Genomic DNA, 16,093 nt, shown 5'->3' with positions numbered 1-16,093 from the left:
TTTGAAAGAATTAATTATGGTGTCTAATTTAGTTGAAATTCTATGTGGGAAATTGTAAAACCCGGGATTCTGTACAATCGGGATCATATCAGATTATTATCAAATTTCGAAATTTGTATGGGATAAAAGATTTAATTTTTGAACATATCACGGATAGATCACGATTTGAGATAAAAGATTTAAGCCAGATTTCATCGCGATATCACTCGATCACGATAGCAGCCAACCCCTATAAATAGGAGGCCCTGTAGACTCAAAAATCACACCTAAAATTTCACCAAATTTTCGAGAATCTCCCCCTAGTCTCCTTAGGAGTTTTCGAGCACAGCGAAGCGCTGCCGCCGTCCAGCCAGGGAAGTAGGAATTTCGAAGAACCCTAGTTTTTCAAGAATTTAAGGTAAGTGGACTGTTTTAAATTTCGGTTTTATGCATATTAAATTTTTCGGCTTTTGGTTTAAAAATGCGGTCGAGTATCGTCGTTTGCCTATACGTTTTTACGAAAGTTGGTACGTTTTTGGAGTGGCACTGTGAGGATTCCCTGAAAATGGGTGGAATTCCAACATATGGCCCCTAACAGTGGGATAGAACTGTTTTACGGTCTCGCCCCCTTAGAGGATCAAAACTTAGGGACTGATATCAGTAAACCATAGAAGGTGGAAAAATCGCAGTGTTATTATGTTATGAATACGATGTTACGATTATGAAAAGCATGTTGTATTTATATGTATGTTTCGAAAATGTTGTAAAATGTTATGTGGTATTCAAATTCCCCCATTTGCTGAGTATTCCCAAAATACTCACCCCTTACAATCTTCCCCAGATAAATCCGAAGAACAGGTAGAAGAAGAAGAATCTGAGCAATTTTGGGGCTGGTGAATAATTGTTATTTCGAGATTTAATATTAGAGATTTTTTTTTAAGTTAGCAAATTTAAATTTTATGTAAGACGCTTCCGCAGATTTATTTTAATTCAGTTGTAAAGACAGTTGTTTTTTGAGAAATTATGAATAATAAACTGGTTTTCGGTTTATACTATGCTACGAGGCTGGTCGTTTCAATTGTGTGATTGTTAAACGACGTCGGTGTCAACTAACCCCGCTCTCGGGGCGTGACAGAAACTCTAGATAAGATATTATCTATTATTTTATATTTTAAGCTTTAAGGTTAATTAAGAGATTAGTTGGTTTTTTAGCTTAATTTTAGACCCAAATCACAAAAACAAGAACAAGAGAGGCGGCTGACTCCAGAATTCTTTTTTTCGACAACTCCCTACTCTCCAACAACAACGGAAGAATTAAGGAGAAAAATCACACGTGAAGGCTGCGCTGGAATTTTCTTCATTATCTCTTAATTAGTTTGCACTCTCTTTTCTAATGTTATTTAACTTTTATGGATATTGTAGATCAAACTATATTAGGCTAATTTTCTTAGTCTGATTCAAGGGATAATCTACTATTTTAATTTTATCACTGTGAGGATTTTGCACTTTAATTTATTATTCTTGTTTGCCCAAATATTCGTTGATTTATGATTTAATTATATGAATGTTATACGTCAATTAATCTGACAATTTAATTTGATGTATGATTTTCTAATGCTAACCATGAATTCAGTGATCTTTAATTGTCATGAACGATTGGTACGTGAGTAGCAATATGTTAGATGTGTGGTGCTATCATAACATGTGTAATCTAAATAAATCGACGGAACTAGATATTCCAATTGCAGCTATCCCGGTTGTTAGATTTTAGGATTAAATGTTTTCACGAAACTAAAATACTATCTTTAATTAATATGGAACGCTATCGTGCCTAGTTAATTATTGGTAAGTTTTGACTGGATGCTGGGTTTGGTTAATTAATTTAGAAAAACACAAGAATTTTAGCGGCTATCCCTATTATTCTAACGTTAATTGCTTGAAATAACATGAATAAATCATTGGTTAACCGATGAACATTGAGATATTAAATAGTAGAATTTCCTTTCTCGTCAATTAAGTTTAAATTCTAGATTTAGTGTCTTTCTTGCTTGGTAATTTTGCTTTGGTTATTTTATTTAGTAATTATCAAAATAAATCCCTCTTTTTTTATTTTTATTATAAAAAGAATAAATCTACCGTTTCTTGTGGATTCGACCACTCATCATTACACTCGTTTTTATTTAAAAGGATAAGAGTTAATTTGGTAGTCAACGACAGCACATCACTAATTATATCAAACAAGTGGAAAAATACATGAATTTATTTCTGGAAGTTCGAGGATTGAATCTAACAATATCTCTCTTTCCTCCATTTCCGAAAGTTTCCATTAGAAGACTTCGATTTATACTACACAGTTGTACAAACACGATCCAACTGACGTCACACTCTCAGTTAAAACTCCTAGCACTTTCAATTCGTCGGGACACAATCCCTACCCGATCTACCAAACGACAAGTTTGGAGAAAACACTCACTTCTTTTAAATATTCTTCTTTCATCTACTGAGTTGGACTGGTATGAAAGTTGAGCATGGATGCAAGGTCGAGCACATTGATCTTGATAACATAATGTGGAAGTTGAAATCATACTCTGATGCTCGTAGGTGCTCCTTGGTCTAGCAGATGCAGTGGTGAAGCGTGAGGATAAAGATGGATACTTAAATGCTTCATAGAACTAACATCTATGATGATTAAAAAATGTTGATGCATTTTAATAATGTTGAAAAAATCATCTACATGTGTGCGATCACACTCTTTATTTCGAAAATTCTTCCAGTTTATAACATTATCTTTCAACAGTTATATTTGATTTTCTTGAGACTCCATGCCTTTGTTTATTAAATGGAAAGGTCGATGCTACTTGTGGGGACAGTGCCCTCACAGGATCTGGGCCGTTGATTTTGAAGAATTTGGTGGACCCCACATATGAATTGATGGACCTCGCATATGTGTGGTTAAAACTGTGCCTTTGATCTTCTCATGAGGCGGTGCCCCATAAAGTAGGGCGAAATATTCCCAATTTGGTTCTTGAAGCATGTAACATATGAATGTCCATGACATAACTCTTGATTTGTCCTTTTTTTGTTAACATAAAAACTTAATATTATATCCTATTATAACTGTTACATCCACATATATAGAGATACATGTATGTAAATATTCCTTTTCCTTTAATCGAAAAGAATACAAACAGAGCATATATTACTCAAGTAAAAATGTTTCATTCTAATTGCAAAAAAAAATAAAAAAATGCTTCCTTCTGTTTGAAACTTTTTGTCTTTGTGACAAGCACCGTTGCTTCAGAATATATATATATATATATATATATATATATATATATATATATATATATATATAGAAAATGCTAAAATTTTGATTTAAGTTATTTTAACTTAGTGAATAGAGTCTTTATTTTCTAAGCAAAAATTTGCAGGTTTTATTCCCAATTGGGTCTTTTTATTTTTACTTTCTTTTTTTTATTTATTTTTTTAATTCATATTTCAATATGACAATGTAATCTCTCACTATTTTTTATAAGTATATTTTGATCCTCATTTAAATATAAAACAAATTAATTATAAAAAAACATTGTACAAAAACACAACATGTGCGTCGATGTACTAATACTAATAAAGTGGTTGCAATCGACGATGTTTTCCGACACTAAAAGATGATATTACATATTTGAATTCAAATTATTGTTGTTCGTGTACCATTAAATTAGACCAGTTAATATATATATAATCAAAAGAAAAGAATCTTGAAAAGTAGTTATATAATGTCAATATTCCAAATTATTTCTTGCTAAGATGCGAATCAAGAATTTATAAATTACTGTAGTTTTTTTTTTTTTTTCTAAAGCCTACGATTTGTAGATTTCATTAGTCAAAGCAAATGAACTAATTTATTGCAACTTTTTTGACGAAACCAAGTGCATCTGTTCCGTACATGGATTTCCAAATCGAATTTCAATCTTTTATTTTTATTTTTATTTAATTTGAGGAGTGTTATTTTCAAAAAAAAAAAAAACAAAGACAACGAACTAATATCAAAATTTGACAGTAGATAAACAAAACTACGAATAGACAAACGCAGATCCCAAAAATACGAATTTTTCATGATTAATCATACATTTCATAATCGTGAAATTATAAAAACTCTTGTTACTTACATTTTTTAGGCAAGACTTCATGATATTACTGGGTATTTTTTGAAATCTTGGGAAAAATTTGAAAGCTGGATTTTATTTCGATATATGATCAGGGAACTGACATTTGAGTCAGCAGGGAATTTAGAAGAGAGGTTCTAATTGCTTGATATGACAATATGCTTACTTTCTACCTAGATAAGTAATAGACAAGAAACTAGAATTTAATTCTTATTATTTGAATGAACGACATCACCACTCATCCACCATAATTTTATGCTTATTCTCTCCAACCTGGCTTACAGATCATGCCTGCATGTGCTTCTGATCTTAATTACCCGAAAAAATTTGCTGCAGCAGGATATTGCATGAACCAAATTATGTATACGAATTAATTTTCAGACTATGTAGATAATTACATCAAATTCATTGATTTGTGCATATGATTAAGTATGTTCACAGTTTCTATATTAGTGTTCGCGACTTTGCGATTAGCGTATATAAACTCGATGGCTGAGAGATTAATGTATAACCAGCTGATGTAACAAAAGACTGTGATTTGACAAAAACATTTGTCTGGTTAAGGTGATGGTAGGGGAAAAAATTAGCACCAAATCTTTCTATATTTAACATCAGCGGTGGATATAATGAAAGTCCCAATCAGAACATATTCTGAAGACTATTTAGCAAATAAAAAGGAGAAAAATTTAAGCTATGGACTAGTATAAAAACCATTGCCACCAAGTTATAATTCAAGCCAACATTATTCGAATTACTAAATTTTCTTGAGAAGAAAAATGGGTGCGGGTCTCTCAACTGATATTCGTCAAACCAGTTCTAGATTATATAATCGATCGCCATCAATCCAGAAGGGTGGTCAAGTTATTGCATTCCACTCCACAACGAAGTGGAGAATTCATTTTGAATCCGCAAAACAAACTTCGAAACTTGTATACATTAAATAAGTTTCGCAACATTAATGTTATTAAAACTTTGTCTGATATCTTGTGAAATTTCATCAGGGTTTTTCTAATGATTAATTTCTTGTTGAAGATGGTGGTGGATTTCACAGCTTCCTGGTGCGGGCCGTGCCGTTACATTGAACCTGCAATCAACGAATTCGCCGTGAAATACACGGATGTCGACTTCATCAAGATTGATGTTGATGAGTTATTTGTAAGCTTAGCTAGATTATCTTCCTCGTTTTCAATCAAAATCTAGTCCTAACAATCCGTATGCATCGAAATTTAATTAGTTTCTGATCAAATTATGTCGTCGGGATCGTGTAAATTAACTGCAGGATGTGGCACAAGATTTCGGGGTGCAAGCAATGCCCACTTTCCTGCTGATGAAGAGAGGGAAGATAGTTGATAAGGTTGTGGGGGCAAAGAAGGATGACCTACAAAAGAAGATTGACAAACACAGATTCTGAGAGTACAGAACCTAAGTGGGCTTTGACCTTTATTCGGTGGCACAAGTGAACCAAGAACATCTTCAACGCTCTTTTCTGGAATAATATACTATTTGCATGCATGTATTTGGATTTCGTATGATTCACCTATATATTCTCTCTGGAGTGATTGCTAGGGTTTTATTTTCGATATTTCTGTGAAATAATTTCTTTGGCTCGTATGTTTTGAGATGACATGGGAGATCAGTTCCATATATACTTCTTCGTTTTTGAACGAAGATATTTTATGAAAATACATGAAATTCCTAGAAAATCATGAATATTTATTAAAATTATGATAAACTGATTGATAATGAATTTTTTAAAAATTATATATAATTTTGTAAATTTATAGGAAATTATTGACTATTTTTAAAATTTTAATTTTTAGAAAAAATTGAATATTTATTCCTTTAAACTATATATATTGTGCTACAATCATTTAATATATTATTTGAATTTTTTTAATAAGTATATTACTTGATTTAAAATAATTATAAAAATTTAAAACATCTCGAACTAAACATGTTTAACGTTGTGCAGCTTGCTTGCCTTGGATTAGATATGTAGATGAACCGAGTCGGTTCGTGAGATGACTAGAAAAATATTTGATTCGTATTCGAGCTTATTGAATTCGAGTCGAATTGGAGTCCAAATTATTTTGTTGAATAATTCGCGAGCCTCTCCCTAGCTTTAGTATTTTATTAATATAATATAATTTGATACCCCATGGATGAGCCTATCAAGATCTGGTCCAAACTCCCGGCCCATATCTGAGGCCCACAGGTGAAGGGCCCATCAGAAGCCCAGGTATTCTCCTATAAATACCAGGTTTGAGCGTATGATTATTCATTCAATATATTGTTCTCAGCAGCACCCTTAGCTGCTCCCCCCATATATCCTCAGTCACTGACTTGAGCGTCGGAGGGGCTACGCCAGGACACCCTCCTGGCCCCCTCCTAACGATCTTATTTGTGATTTCAGGCTCAGGGTAATTTCAACACCTGCGTCTGGACTAGTGACACTTGCTGGGAGCGGACCCTAAATTTCCCGTGAGTATCACTTGGCGCCGTCTGTGGGAAAACTTGAGTTGACGTAGAGATGGTAGGCAGGAAAGGAAGTAGAAGAGCTACCTCAGTATCATCGCGTCCTCAAAGGGGACCCGAACAGTCTCATGTTGAGACAAGATAAGAACAACCGCGTCTCGAGACGAGACAAGAACAACCTCGTCCAGAGACAAGAACCGAGCAGCCCCTTCAGGAGACAAGGGTCGAGCAAACACATCCCAATGATAATGTGGGGAACTTGACCCTGGAGCAGTTGGGCCAATTTATCACCCGGACAGTGGATGAGGCCATGAAGAGGAATCAAGAGTCTATGTTTGCAGAAGAGCAGGCCGCTCGCCAGGAGCGAGAGGAGGATGTAGAGGGCAGTCAGAGTAGGGTGGAGGAGACGCGACCCCTCCCAAGTGAGGAGAATCCGGAGATGAAGGAGGTGTGGAAGGAAATACAGATGTTGAGGCAGACGAGAAGGATCCGTATCCGGGAGTCGATCGAGGTCTCGCCCGTCCCTTAGACGTGGTCAATACCCTCCATGGATAAATCAGGGGGTTGGGGAGCAGAGAGGGGAATGTCGAGGTCAAAATGTCCTTCAGGAGCCCGTCGAACCGAGGAGGGGAAAAGAGCGCGTGTAGAGGCTCACATGATTAAGAGAGGAAGAAGTGAGTGACTTTGTCCCAGGGAGGTATAGGAGGAGCATGAAAGTTGGAGAAAGCACATGGCAAGGCTTCAAAGAGACCTTATATGCTTACTACCTCAGAAAATATTACTCTTGAATTTATTGCTGATGTATTTCATCTTGGCATTTTCCCATGTAATCAGTTGGAATTCAATAAAAACAAGTTTATCTTTTCAGTTCATGAATGTTGTTGTATTAGGAGGGTGATAAAATAATTAGATTTTTCTACTAAGGCATCGCCTAGTAGAGGAGTAGGGTGAAGGAGAAAAATTTTATTTTCCTGCTAAGGCATCGCCTAGCAGAGGAGCAGAGGTGGCGAGGAGAAGAATTTTATTTTCTACTAAGGCCCGGCTTAGCAGAGGAGTTAGAGGGTGGAGGTGGTGATTTTTTATTTTCCTGCTAAGGCATCGCCTAGCGGAGGAGTTAGAGGGTGGAGGTGTTGAATTTTATTTTCCTGCTAAGGCCCGGCTTAACAGAGGTGTTAGAGGGGGAGGTGTTGAATTTTATTTTTCTGCTAGGGCCCGGCTTAGCAGAGGAGTTAGAGGGTGAAGGTGTTGAATTTATATTTTCCTGCTAAGGTATCACCTAGCAGAGGAGTTAGAGTGTGTTGGGGTTGTTTTTTATTTTCCTGCTAAGGTGTCACCTAGCAGAGGAGTTAGAGGGTGACGATGTTGATTTTTATTTTCCTGCTAAGGTATCACCTAGCAGAGGAGTTAGAGGGTGATGTTGTTGATTCTATTTTCCTACTAAGGCATCGCCTAGTAGATGAGCAGAATTTGGGAGGTGTTGATTCTATTTTCCTGCTAAGGTGTCACCTAGCAGAGGAGTTAGAGGGTGGTGGTGTTGATTTCTATTTTTCCTGCTAAGGTGTCACCTAGCAGAGGAGTTAGAGAGTGGAGATAGTGAATTTATATTTTCCTGCTAAGGTATCACCTAGCAGAGGAGTTAGAGTGTGTTGGGGTTGATTTTTATTTTCCTGCTAAGGTGTCACCTAGCAGAGGAGTTAGAGGGTGGTGGTGTTGATTTCTATTTTCCTGTTAAGGTGTCACCTAGCAGAGGGTGGAGATGGTGAATTTATATTTTCCTGCTAAGGTATCACCTAGCAGAGGAGTTAGAGTGTGTTGGGGTTGTTTTTTATTTTCCTGCTAAGGTGTCACCTAGCAGAGGAGTTAGAGGGTGACGATGTTGATTTTTATTTTCCTGCTAAGGTATCACCTAGCAGAGGAGTTAGAGGGTGATGTTGTTATTTTCCTACTAAGGCATCGCCTAGTAGAGGAGCAGAATTTGGGAGGTGTTGATTCTATTTTCCTGCTAAGGTGTCACCTAGCAGAGGAGTTAGAGGGTGGTGGTGTTGATTTCTATTTTCCTGCTAAGGTGTCACCTAGCAGAGGAGTTAGAGGGTGGAGATGGTAATTTATATTTTCCTGCTAAGGTATCACCTAGCAGAGGAGTTAGAGTGTGTTGGGGTTGATTTTTATTTTCCTGCTAAGGTGTCACCTAGCAGAGGAGTTAGAGGGTGGAAGTATTAAATCTTTATTTTTCTGCTAAGATATCACCTAGCAGAGGAGTTAGAGGGCGGAAATATTGAATTTTCAGTTTCCTGCTAAGATATCATCTAGCAGAGGAGTTAGTGGGCGGGAGTGTTAAATTTTCATTTTCCTGCTAAGGCATCACCAAGCAGAGGAGCTAGAGAGTTAGGGCGTTGAATTTTTATTTTCTTGCTTAAGGTATGCCTAGTAGAAGATAAGTAGAGTTGGATATTTTATTAGCCCCGGTGGTTTAATAACATCAAAGATAAACTCGTGAGAAAAAGTAAATTCAAATGCAAAATACTCAAAAAGCGGCAAGGATGAGCCGATGACGATCAAAAATGTGTTTCACGCTAGTGCTCGGGCGAGAATGGCTGGGCGAGGATGGTGGGACGTGGCGAGGGTCGAGCAGGTAGGGGCGGCGAGCGTAGGCGAGGCTGTCTGGGCTTGGGCGAGAAGGGGCGAGGGTGAGGCGCTGGCTAGGCGAGGCTGTCTGGGCTTGGGCGAGGAGGGGCGAAGGCGAGGCGCTGGCTAGGCGAGGAAGGGCGAGGATGTCTGGGCGAGGCTAGGCACCTGGGCGAGGAGGAGCGCAGGCGAGGCGCTGGGCTGGTGGGCGAGCTCGGCGAAGGCGAGGGCAGCGTTACGAGGGGCGAGCAGGCAGGGGCGGCGAGCGTAGGCGAGCCTGTCTGGGCTCGGGCGAGAAGGGGCGAGGGCGAGGCGCTGGGCTGTGGGCGAGCTCGGCGAAGGCAAGAGCAGCGTGACGAGGGGCGAGCAGGCAGGGGCGGCGAGCGTAGGCGAGGCTGTCTGGGCTCGGGCGAGGGCGAGGCGCTGGCTAGGCGAGGAAGGGCGAGGATGTCTGGGCGAGGCTAGGCACCTGGGCGAGGAGGAGCGAAGGCGAGGCGCTGGGCTGGTGGGCGAGCTCGGCGAAGGCGAGGGCAGCGTGGCGCGCTGGGCGAGCGTGCGGCAGACAGGCGAACACGCGAGGAGGTGAGGCGCGCTTGGGCGGTGCTCGGGCGAGGCGACGCGAGTGCTTATTTCTGAAAAAATTATGAGGGCGTTGCCCCCACACCCCCACGACCTGACCGGGCAGGTCGATCCCCGCGACCTGACCGGGCAGGTCGATCCCCGTCAGCGGCAAACATCGTTCGTCAACGGCAAACGAAATAAATTTTTCTGGTACGGTACGTCCTCATTGTCGATAAAACCATGGACAACACAACTGATCGAACTTTGAACCTACGATTCAGTTCGACTTGAGAGGGGGAGACTGGTGATACCCCATGGATGAGCCTATCAAGATCCGGCCCAAACTCCCGGCCCATATCTGAGGCCCACAGGTGAAGGGCCCATCAGAAGCCCAGGTATTCTCCTATAAATACCAGGTTTGAGCGTATGATTATTCATTCAATATATTGTTCTCAGCAGCACCCTTAGCTGCTCCCCCCATATATCCTCAGTCACTGACTTGAGCGTCGGAGGGGCTACGCCAGGACACCCTCCTGGCCCCCTCCTAACGATCTTATTTGTGATTTCAGGCTCAGGGTAATTTCAACACCTGCGTCTGGACTAGTGACACTTGCTGGGAGCGGACCCTAAATTTCCCGTGAGTATCATAATTATATTTTAAATAAATAAATTTCGAGTACTTATTTTTTTAGCAATAATTCTATTGTTTGTGACCATGTTCGAATCTTTCGAGTCGAACTTGAACTCAAGCTTTAATTTGAACATAATTTGAGCCAAAAATTTTAAAATTTTGAACTATTTTGAACTTCGTTCGACCCGATTCTATAGGTGTCAATTCGGGTGGTCGGATAGGTTTGGGTCTAGTTGATGTATGCTAATATTAAAAAGATGTTCAACACGAACACAAACCCGAACCCGAACCCGAACCCAAACTCAAACGAACCAACCCGACTCCGAACCTGAACCCGATTAATCTAACTCAACTCGATCAACTTGACTTCACCAGATTTTGATTTTTTTAAAAAATAATTAAATAATAATAAATATTTATTTAAACATATAATAACAAAATCAAGTATATATGATTTAATTTGAAATTCAAATTACAAAAAATTAAAAGTATATTTATTAAATAAAATAGACGTTTAAAAAAATTTATAAAATAAATATTAAATTATGAAAATTTATTATATAAATATATAATAACAATTTTTTTAATAAATATACAATATATAAAAATGTAGTAAATATTTATTAATTATATTTTAGAAAAAAAATTTAATTTTCTCATCAACTAACTCAATCCGATTAATTTTTCAGATTAGATATCAGGTTTAACATGATCTTACCTAATCCAAAAATCTTCAACATAAACTTGATTATTTGGGGCCGAATCGGATAGGGTTTTCGGATCATGTCATATTTTGACACCATTGCCCGATTCGGTTTGTTACACCCCTAACTTAGAAGAAGTACCCGAAAACTTTCAATATTTAAAGTTGGTCCATTTGATTATTGGGCTTACCGATCTGCCCATAATGTGGTAAAAAACGAAACGTCATCCGCCGAATTAGAAGAATGGCTGCGGCTCTGGTCAACGCGCCGCCTGCATCGCCCACCGCTCCTCAACACAACCACCGTCTCCACCAACTGTTAACCCAAAATGACAGCATTACTATACGTCGCGTCAAACAAATCCACGCCAGAATCCTCCGCACAACCCCACCTCCTGAAAGCAACCCAGCAAGTCTCTTTCTTTACAGCAGACTCGTCCATTACTACTCGTTACAAGACCTCGGTTACACTGTCCATGTTCTTAGCCAAATTCCGAACCCAAATGCCTTCATTTACAATACTGTCATTAGAGCTTATGCTCGTAGCAAAGACCACAAAATGAAAGCATTTTCACTTTTTGAAGAAATGGTGAAGCTAGAGAGTGTGGTTCCAGATAACCATACATTTCCTTTTGTGTTAAAAGCTTGTGCTTATTTGTTTTCTTTGAGCGAAGGAAAACAAGCACATGCTCACCTTTTGAAGTATGGGTTTGCCTCGGATGTATACATAAACAACAGTTTGATTCATTTCTATGCCTCTTGTGGGTGCTCGGAAAGCGCAAGAAAGGTGTTTGACAAAATGCAAGAGAGGAGCCTGGTTTCTTGGAATGTGATCATAGATGGGCTGGTGCAAATGGGGGATTTTGACGAGGCGTTGAAATTTTTTGTAGAGATGAATAAAACCTTCGAACCTGATGGCTACACGTTGCAGAGTGTGATAGATGCTTGTGCCGGTTTAGGGGCCTTGTCTATGGGTCTGTGGGCTCATGCATATATTCTGAGAAAGTATGAAATGGATTCTGATTTTGATGTTCTGATTAGTAATTCTTTGGTGGAGATGTACTGCAAATGTGGGTCGTTGAGAATTGCCGAGCAGGCGTTTCAAGGGATGATGAGGCGAGATGTGAGTTCTTGGAACGTGATGATTTTAGGATTCGCAATGCATGGCCAGGCGGAGAGAGTGTTTGAACATTTTAGCCGAATGGTTGATGAAGAAAAACTAATGCCCAATTCCATCACATTTGTTGGGGTCTTGACCGCATGCAATCACAGAGGTTTGGTTGATGAGGGCCGTACATACTTCGATACAATGGTTAACGAGTACAAGATCGAGCCAGTTTTGCAGCACTATGGTTGTCTAATAGACCTTCTAGCTCGTAATGGGCTAATCAGTGAAGCACTTGATGTTGTATCATGTATGACAATGAAGCCTGACAATGTGATTTGGAGAAGTCTTCTCGATGCTTGTTGTAAGCAAGGTATGAACATTGAACTGATTGAAGAAATGGCTAAGCAGATAATGGGATCAGAAGAGGATGCTGCTAGTGGTGGCGATTATGTTCTTTTGTCAAGATTATATGCATCTGCTGATCGCTGGAATGAAGTTGGTTTAGTTAGGAAACTAATGACTGATAAAGGTGTTACTAAAGAACCTGGTTGCACTTCCATAGAAATCAATGGCATTGTTCACGAGTTTTTCGCTGGAGACGTGACTCATCCCCGAAAGAAAGAAATTTTTCAGTTCTTGGATGTGGTTAACCAGAAATTGGAGGCGGAAGGGTATGTTCCTGATTATGCGCAGGCATCCATGGTGAATGAGTTTGATGATGAGAAGGGAAACTCACTTAGACTTCATAGTGAGAGATTGGCTATCGCTTTTGGGTTGTTGAACTCAAAGCCTGGGGTTCCGATTCGTTTGTTCAAGAACCTGCGTGTGTGCAAAGATTGCCATAATTTTACCAAATTGATCTCCAGAATGTTTGACGTGGAGGTTGTTATGCGAGATCGTATCCGTTTTCATCATTTTAGAGATGGCATGTGTTCTTGTAAAGATTTTTGGTAAGGCATAGGTGGGTTCTTACTTGAAATGCAGTTTGTTTAACATTAATCTGCAATACATACGATTGCCATGAGCATATTCCAAGGCCCTGATATACATTCTTAATGGTGTAACAAATCGAGTTCAATAAATTTTTTTAAAAAATCATGCTCTTATTCAGGTTCATGAATCTTGGACTCAATTTTTTTCTGGCTCGCAGGCATCAGTATTGTTATTGGAAATAATTTTGGTCGGAGAAGCATACACGAATTTCATTGTACTCCAAGTAACTTTCACAAAGAATTTTTGTGAACATGTTAATCTAGTCTAAATAAAGTAAGCACCAAATATCTCTCGAGAATTTAAAATGCTGCTCACAAAATCGTTTGCTACAAAATCAGCTTAAGATCCACAGAAAAGACGAGAAAAAAAAGGAACAAAAAAGGAAAAATGGGAGAGCTGTAAGAAACCAGCAATAACAGCTACAGATTCTCTTCACTCAGCCTGAATGTATATATATACTCGAAGCATTCAAAATTATTCGATCAAAATTGATGGGATCTCCGAATTCCTTCTATAAAATGGCACTCCAGTATTGTCCAAATCTTGAGATACTGAAACACAAGAATATGAAAACATATGAGCCAACACTAATGGTAATATTCAATCCAAAGCATAGGCGGATGCACGTAAATGAGGCGAGATCATGTAACAGAGACGGAAACAATCTTAAACGCAGTTGCCAATTTTAATGCAGCCTAGTGTTTTCCATACAGAATGCATAAACAAAATCTAATCGATAAAAGATCACCTCTTGATGATGGTGGCACGACAATAACGTGCATTGTAGTGTTATTCGGCGGAAGCTGCAGATGAAGAGGATAAAGCTTTCCATTCAATGGGCTTCGAGCACACACTGTAATACCCTCGACTCCTAACTCGACCTCCAGCCTCATCGTCAACTCATGCACTCCATTTCCCTTGAAAGAAATGCAGTGCTCCTCAAATCCATGATCAACTTCTCCATTTTCGTCAGCTATGTAAAAGTAAATTAGTCTCCCTTCGTTCCCTTTCGGTAGCAAACCAACGAGAGAATCACTTGACTGCAGAATCATGGAGAAAACATAGAATCAAAATACTACATATATACCAATAACCATTTGTACTAATCTTACATTTAGCGAATGAACCACCTGAAAATTTCGTCAAAACTAATTTACTTCTTCAAGACAATACTACCAATATTTGTACCAATCCACTTCCGAATGATGTATTGATTTTCTTTCCGTTAGGGTCATTTTTTAATCAATAGATTGTAATCCATTAAATTTAAGACCAAGATTTTGTTCTCAAGTTCTACGTTTTTATCTAAAATGAACCTCTTCTCCAATTGTTCGGATCTCTTTTTATAAAATATTTGCAAATTAATTCTCATAAAAAAATATTAGAAATCACAATTTAACTCATAAACAAGACTAATTAATTACCTTCTGTCTAGAAAAACTTGCAGACTTGGTCGTAGTCGGCGAGCTCGGTTCAGAAATGGAAGAATCTTTCTTCTCCGCCACCACTGGAGGCGGCGCTTTCGCCGCCGGCGAGTGCGCTACTAGAATCTCCACCACGTGCACCTCCCACGAAATCCACTCCTGGGTCGTCGTCCGATGCGGGATATCATGCGTTACCGAATTCCTCCACGGCGGCAAGCCTCCATTCGCACGCAAGAACTGCCCGTACCTCGTCTTCAACTTAACCCCGCCGTTATCTGGAATAGGCTCCCATTCGACGGAGCTGTCGAGCCGCCTCGGAAGCGACTGGGTCACTTTCCGGCCCGTCATGCCCAGAAGAAACGGCTGGTTGGATGCGGTCAAGTACTTGTTGTAACAACTCTTGAGCCGGATTATGTTGTCGGAATTTTCCACGAATTCCACCGTCCATTTTGCAGACTTGGAGGACCCGTTACGGTCTTGGATCACGGATTCCTCGTCTTCATCGGCGGTTAGATACTTGTCGTGGGAGCTTTTTAGGCGGACTATTTTTGCAGTTAGGAATAAATCCATGGCGGCCGTGCTATTTCGGAACGTAAATTTTGAGCTGAGTTTCTGCGTTAATTAATGTAGAAAAGAAAATGTAATTAAACTAGTTTAACGGAAGATAGATCGGGTTTGATTACTTGAGAATTAATAGTCAAAGATTGAAGGAAACATCTGGGTTTTATCCGGAAACAGAGTCAGGTGGCGGCCATGGTCAAAAGAATGAAGCACACGGTTTCGGGTTTATTTCATCCTATCTATGCGAGCATTACCCTCATGATAGGATGGATGGTCAAAATTTGTCCATACATATGTAGGACCCACTTTTTTTTTTTGAAATTGTATGTTTGGCAAGATCTTGGCCATCCATCCTCTCAACAATGCCCACATGAGTAGGATCTCATTAACCCGGTTTCGGTGTTTGTCCTAACGTAGTTAATGCATTCGTTTCCGAGCAAGAAAAGTCAAATGAATAATATTTTAATTAAATTTAATCTACCCTCGAAAAAAGAGTGAGTCTCATGTGAGATCGTCTCACAGATATTCATTTAATTAAATTTAATCTACCCTCGAAAAAAGAGTGAGTCTCATGTGAGACCGTGTTACAGATAATCTGTGAGACGGGTCAACAATACCCATATTCAGAATAAAAAGTAATACTCTTAACATAAAATACATAAATTTTTGCCTCGAAAAATATCACCGTACGATTTCACGCGTATATTTTTAATTTAGTGATTTATCTAACTAATTATTCAATTTAACATTTTACAAAGCAATACTATCTGTTTTCGTTCTATACTTTAGGATATAAATAATATGTTTATTATTGGAAAATTTTCAATTTTAATCGTATATGTATTGATGTTTGACATTTGTAGTCCT

The 16,093-nt window shown here is 38.9% G+C and overlaps 2 protein-coding genes across 2 annotated transcripts; one reads left to right on the top strand and one right to left on the bottom strand.

Annotated features, from left to right (window-relative positions):
* The first annotated feature begins 11,305 nt into the window (after positions 1–11,305).
* Positions 11,306–13,247, top strand: LOC140816272 (pentatricopeptide repeat-containing protein At1g59720, chloroplastic/mitochondrial). The gene has a single exon (XM_073175410.1). It carries the CDS (start codon positions 11,385–11,387, stop codon positions 13,200–13,202), a length of 1,818 nt encoding a protein of 605 aa, XP_073031511.1. The 5' UTR covers positions 11,306–11,384; the 3' UTR covers positions 13,203–13,247.
* A 268-nt stretch (positions 13,248–13,515) lies between these two features.
* LOC140816273 (uncharacterized) lies at positions 13,516–15,419 on the bottom strand. Its single transcript, XM_073175411.1, has 3 exons — positions 14,666–15,419; positions 13,990–14,281; positions 13,516–13,792 (listed from the first exon to the last, which is right to left on the bottom strand). Exons 1-3 carry the CDS (start codon positions 15,233–15,235, stop codon positions 13,716–13,718), a joined length of 939 nt encoding a protein of 312 aa, XP_073031512.1. The 5' UTR covers positions 15,236–15,419; the 3' UTR covers positions 13,516–13,715.
* Positions 15,420–16,093: the final 674 nt, after the last annotated feature.

This window comes from Primulina eburnea, chromosome 16, assembly GCF_022965805.1.
Source record: "Primulina eburnea isolate SZY01 chromosome 16, ASM2296580v1, whole genome shotgun sequence".
Classification (NCBI taxonomy): Eukaryota; Viridiplantae; Streptophyta; class Magnoliopsida; order Lamiales; family Gesneriaceae; genus Primulina; species Primulina eburnea.
The sequence above is the reverse complement of the archived record's forward strand: the minus strand, read 5'-3'. Positions and strand labels throughout refer to the sequence as shown.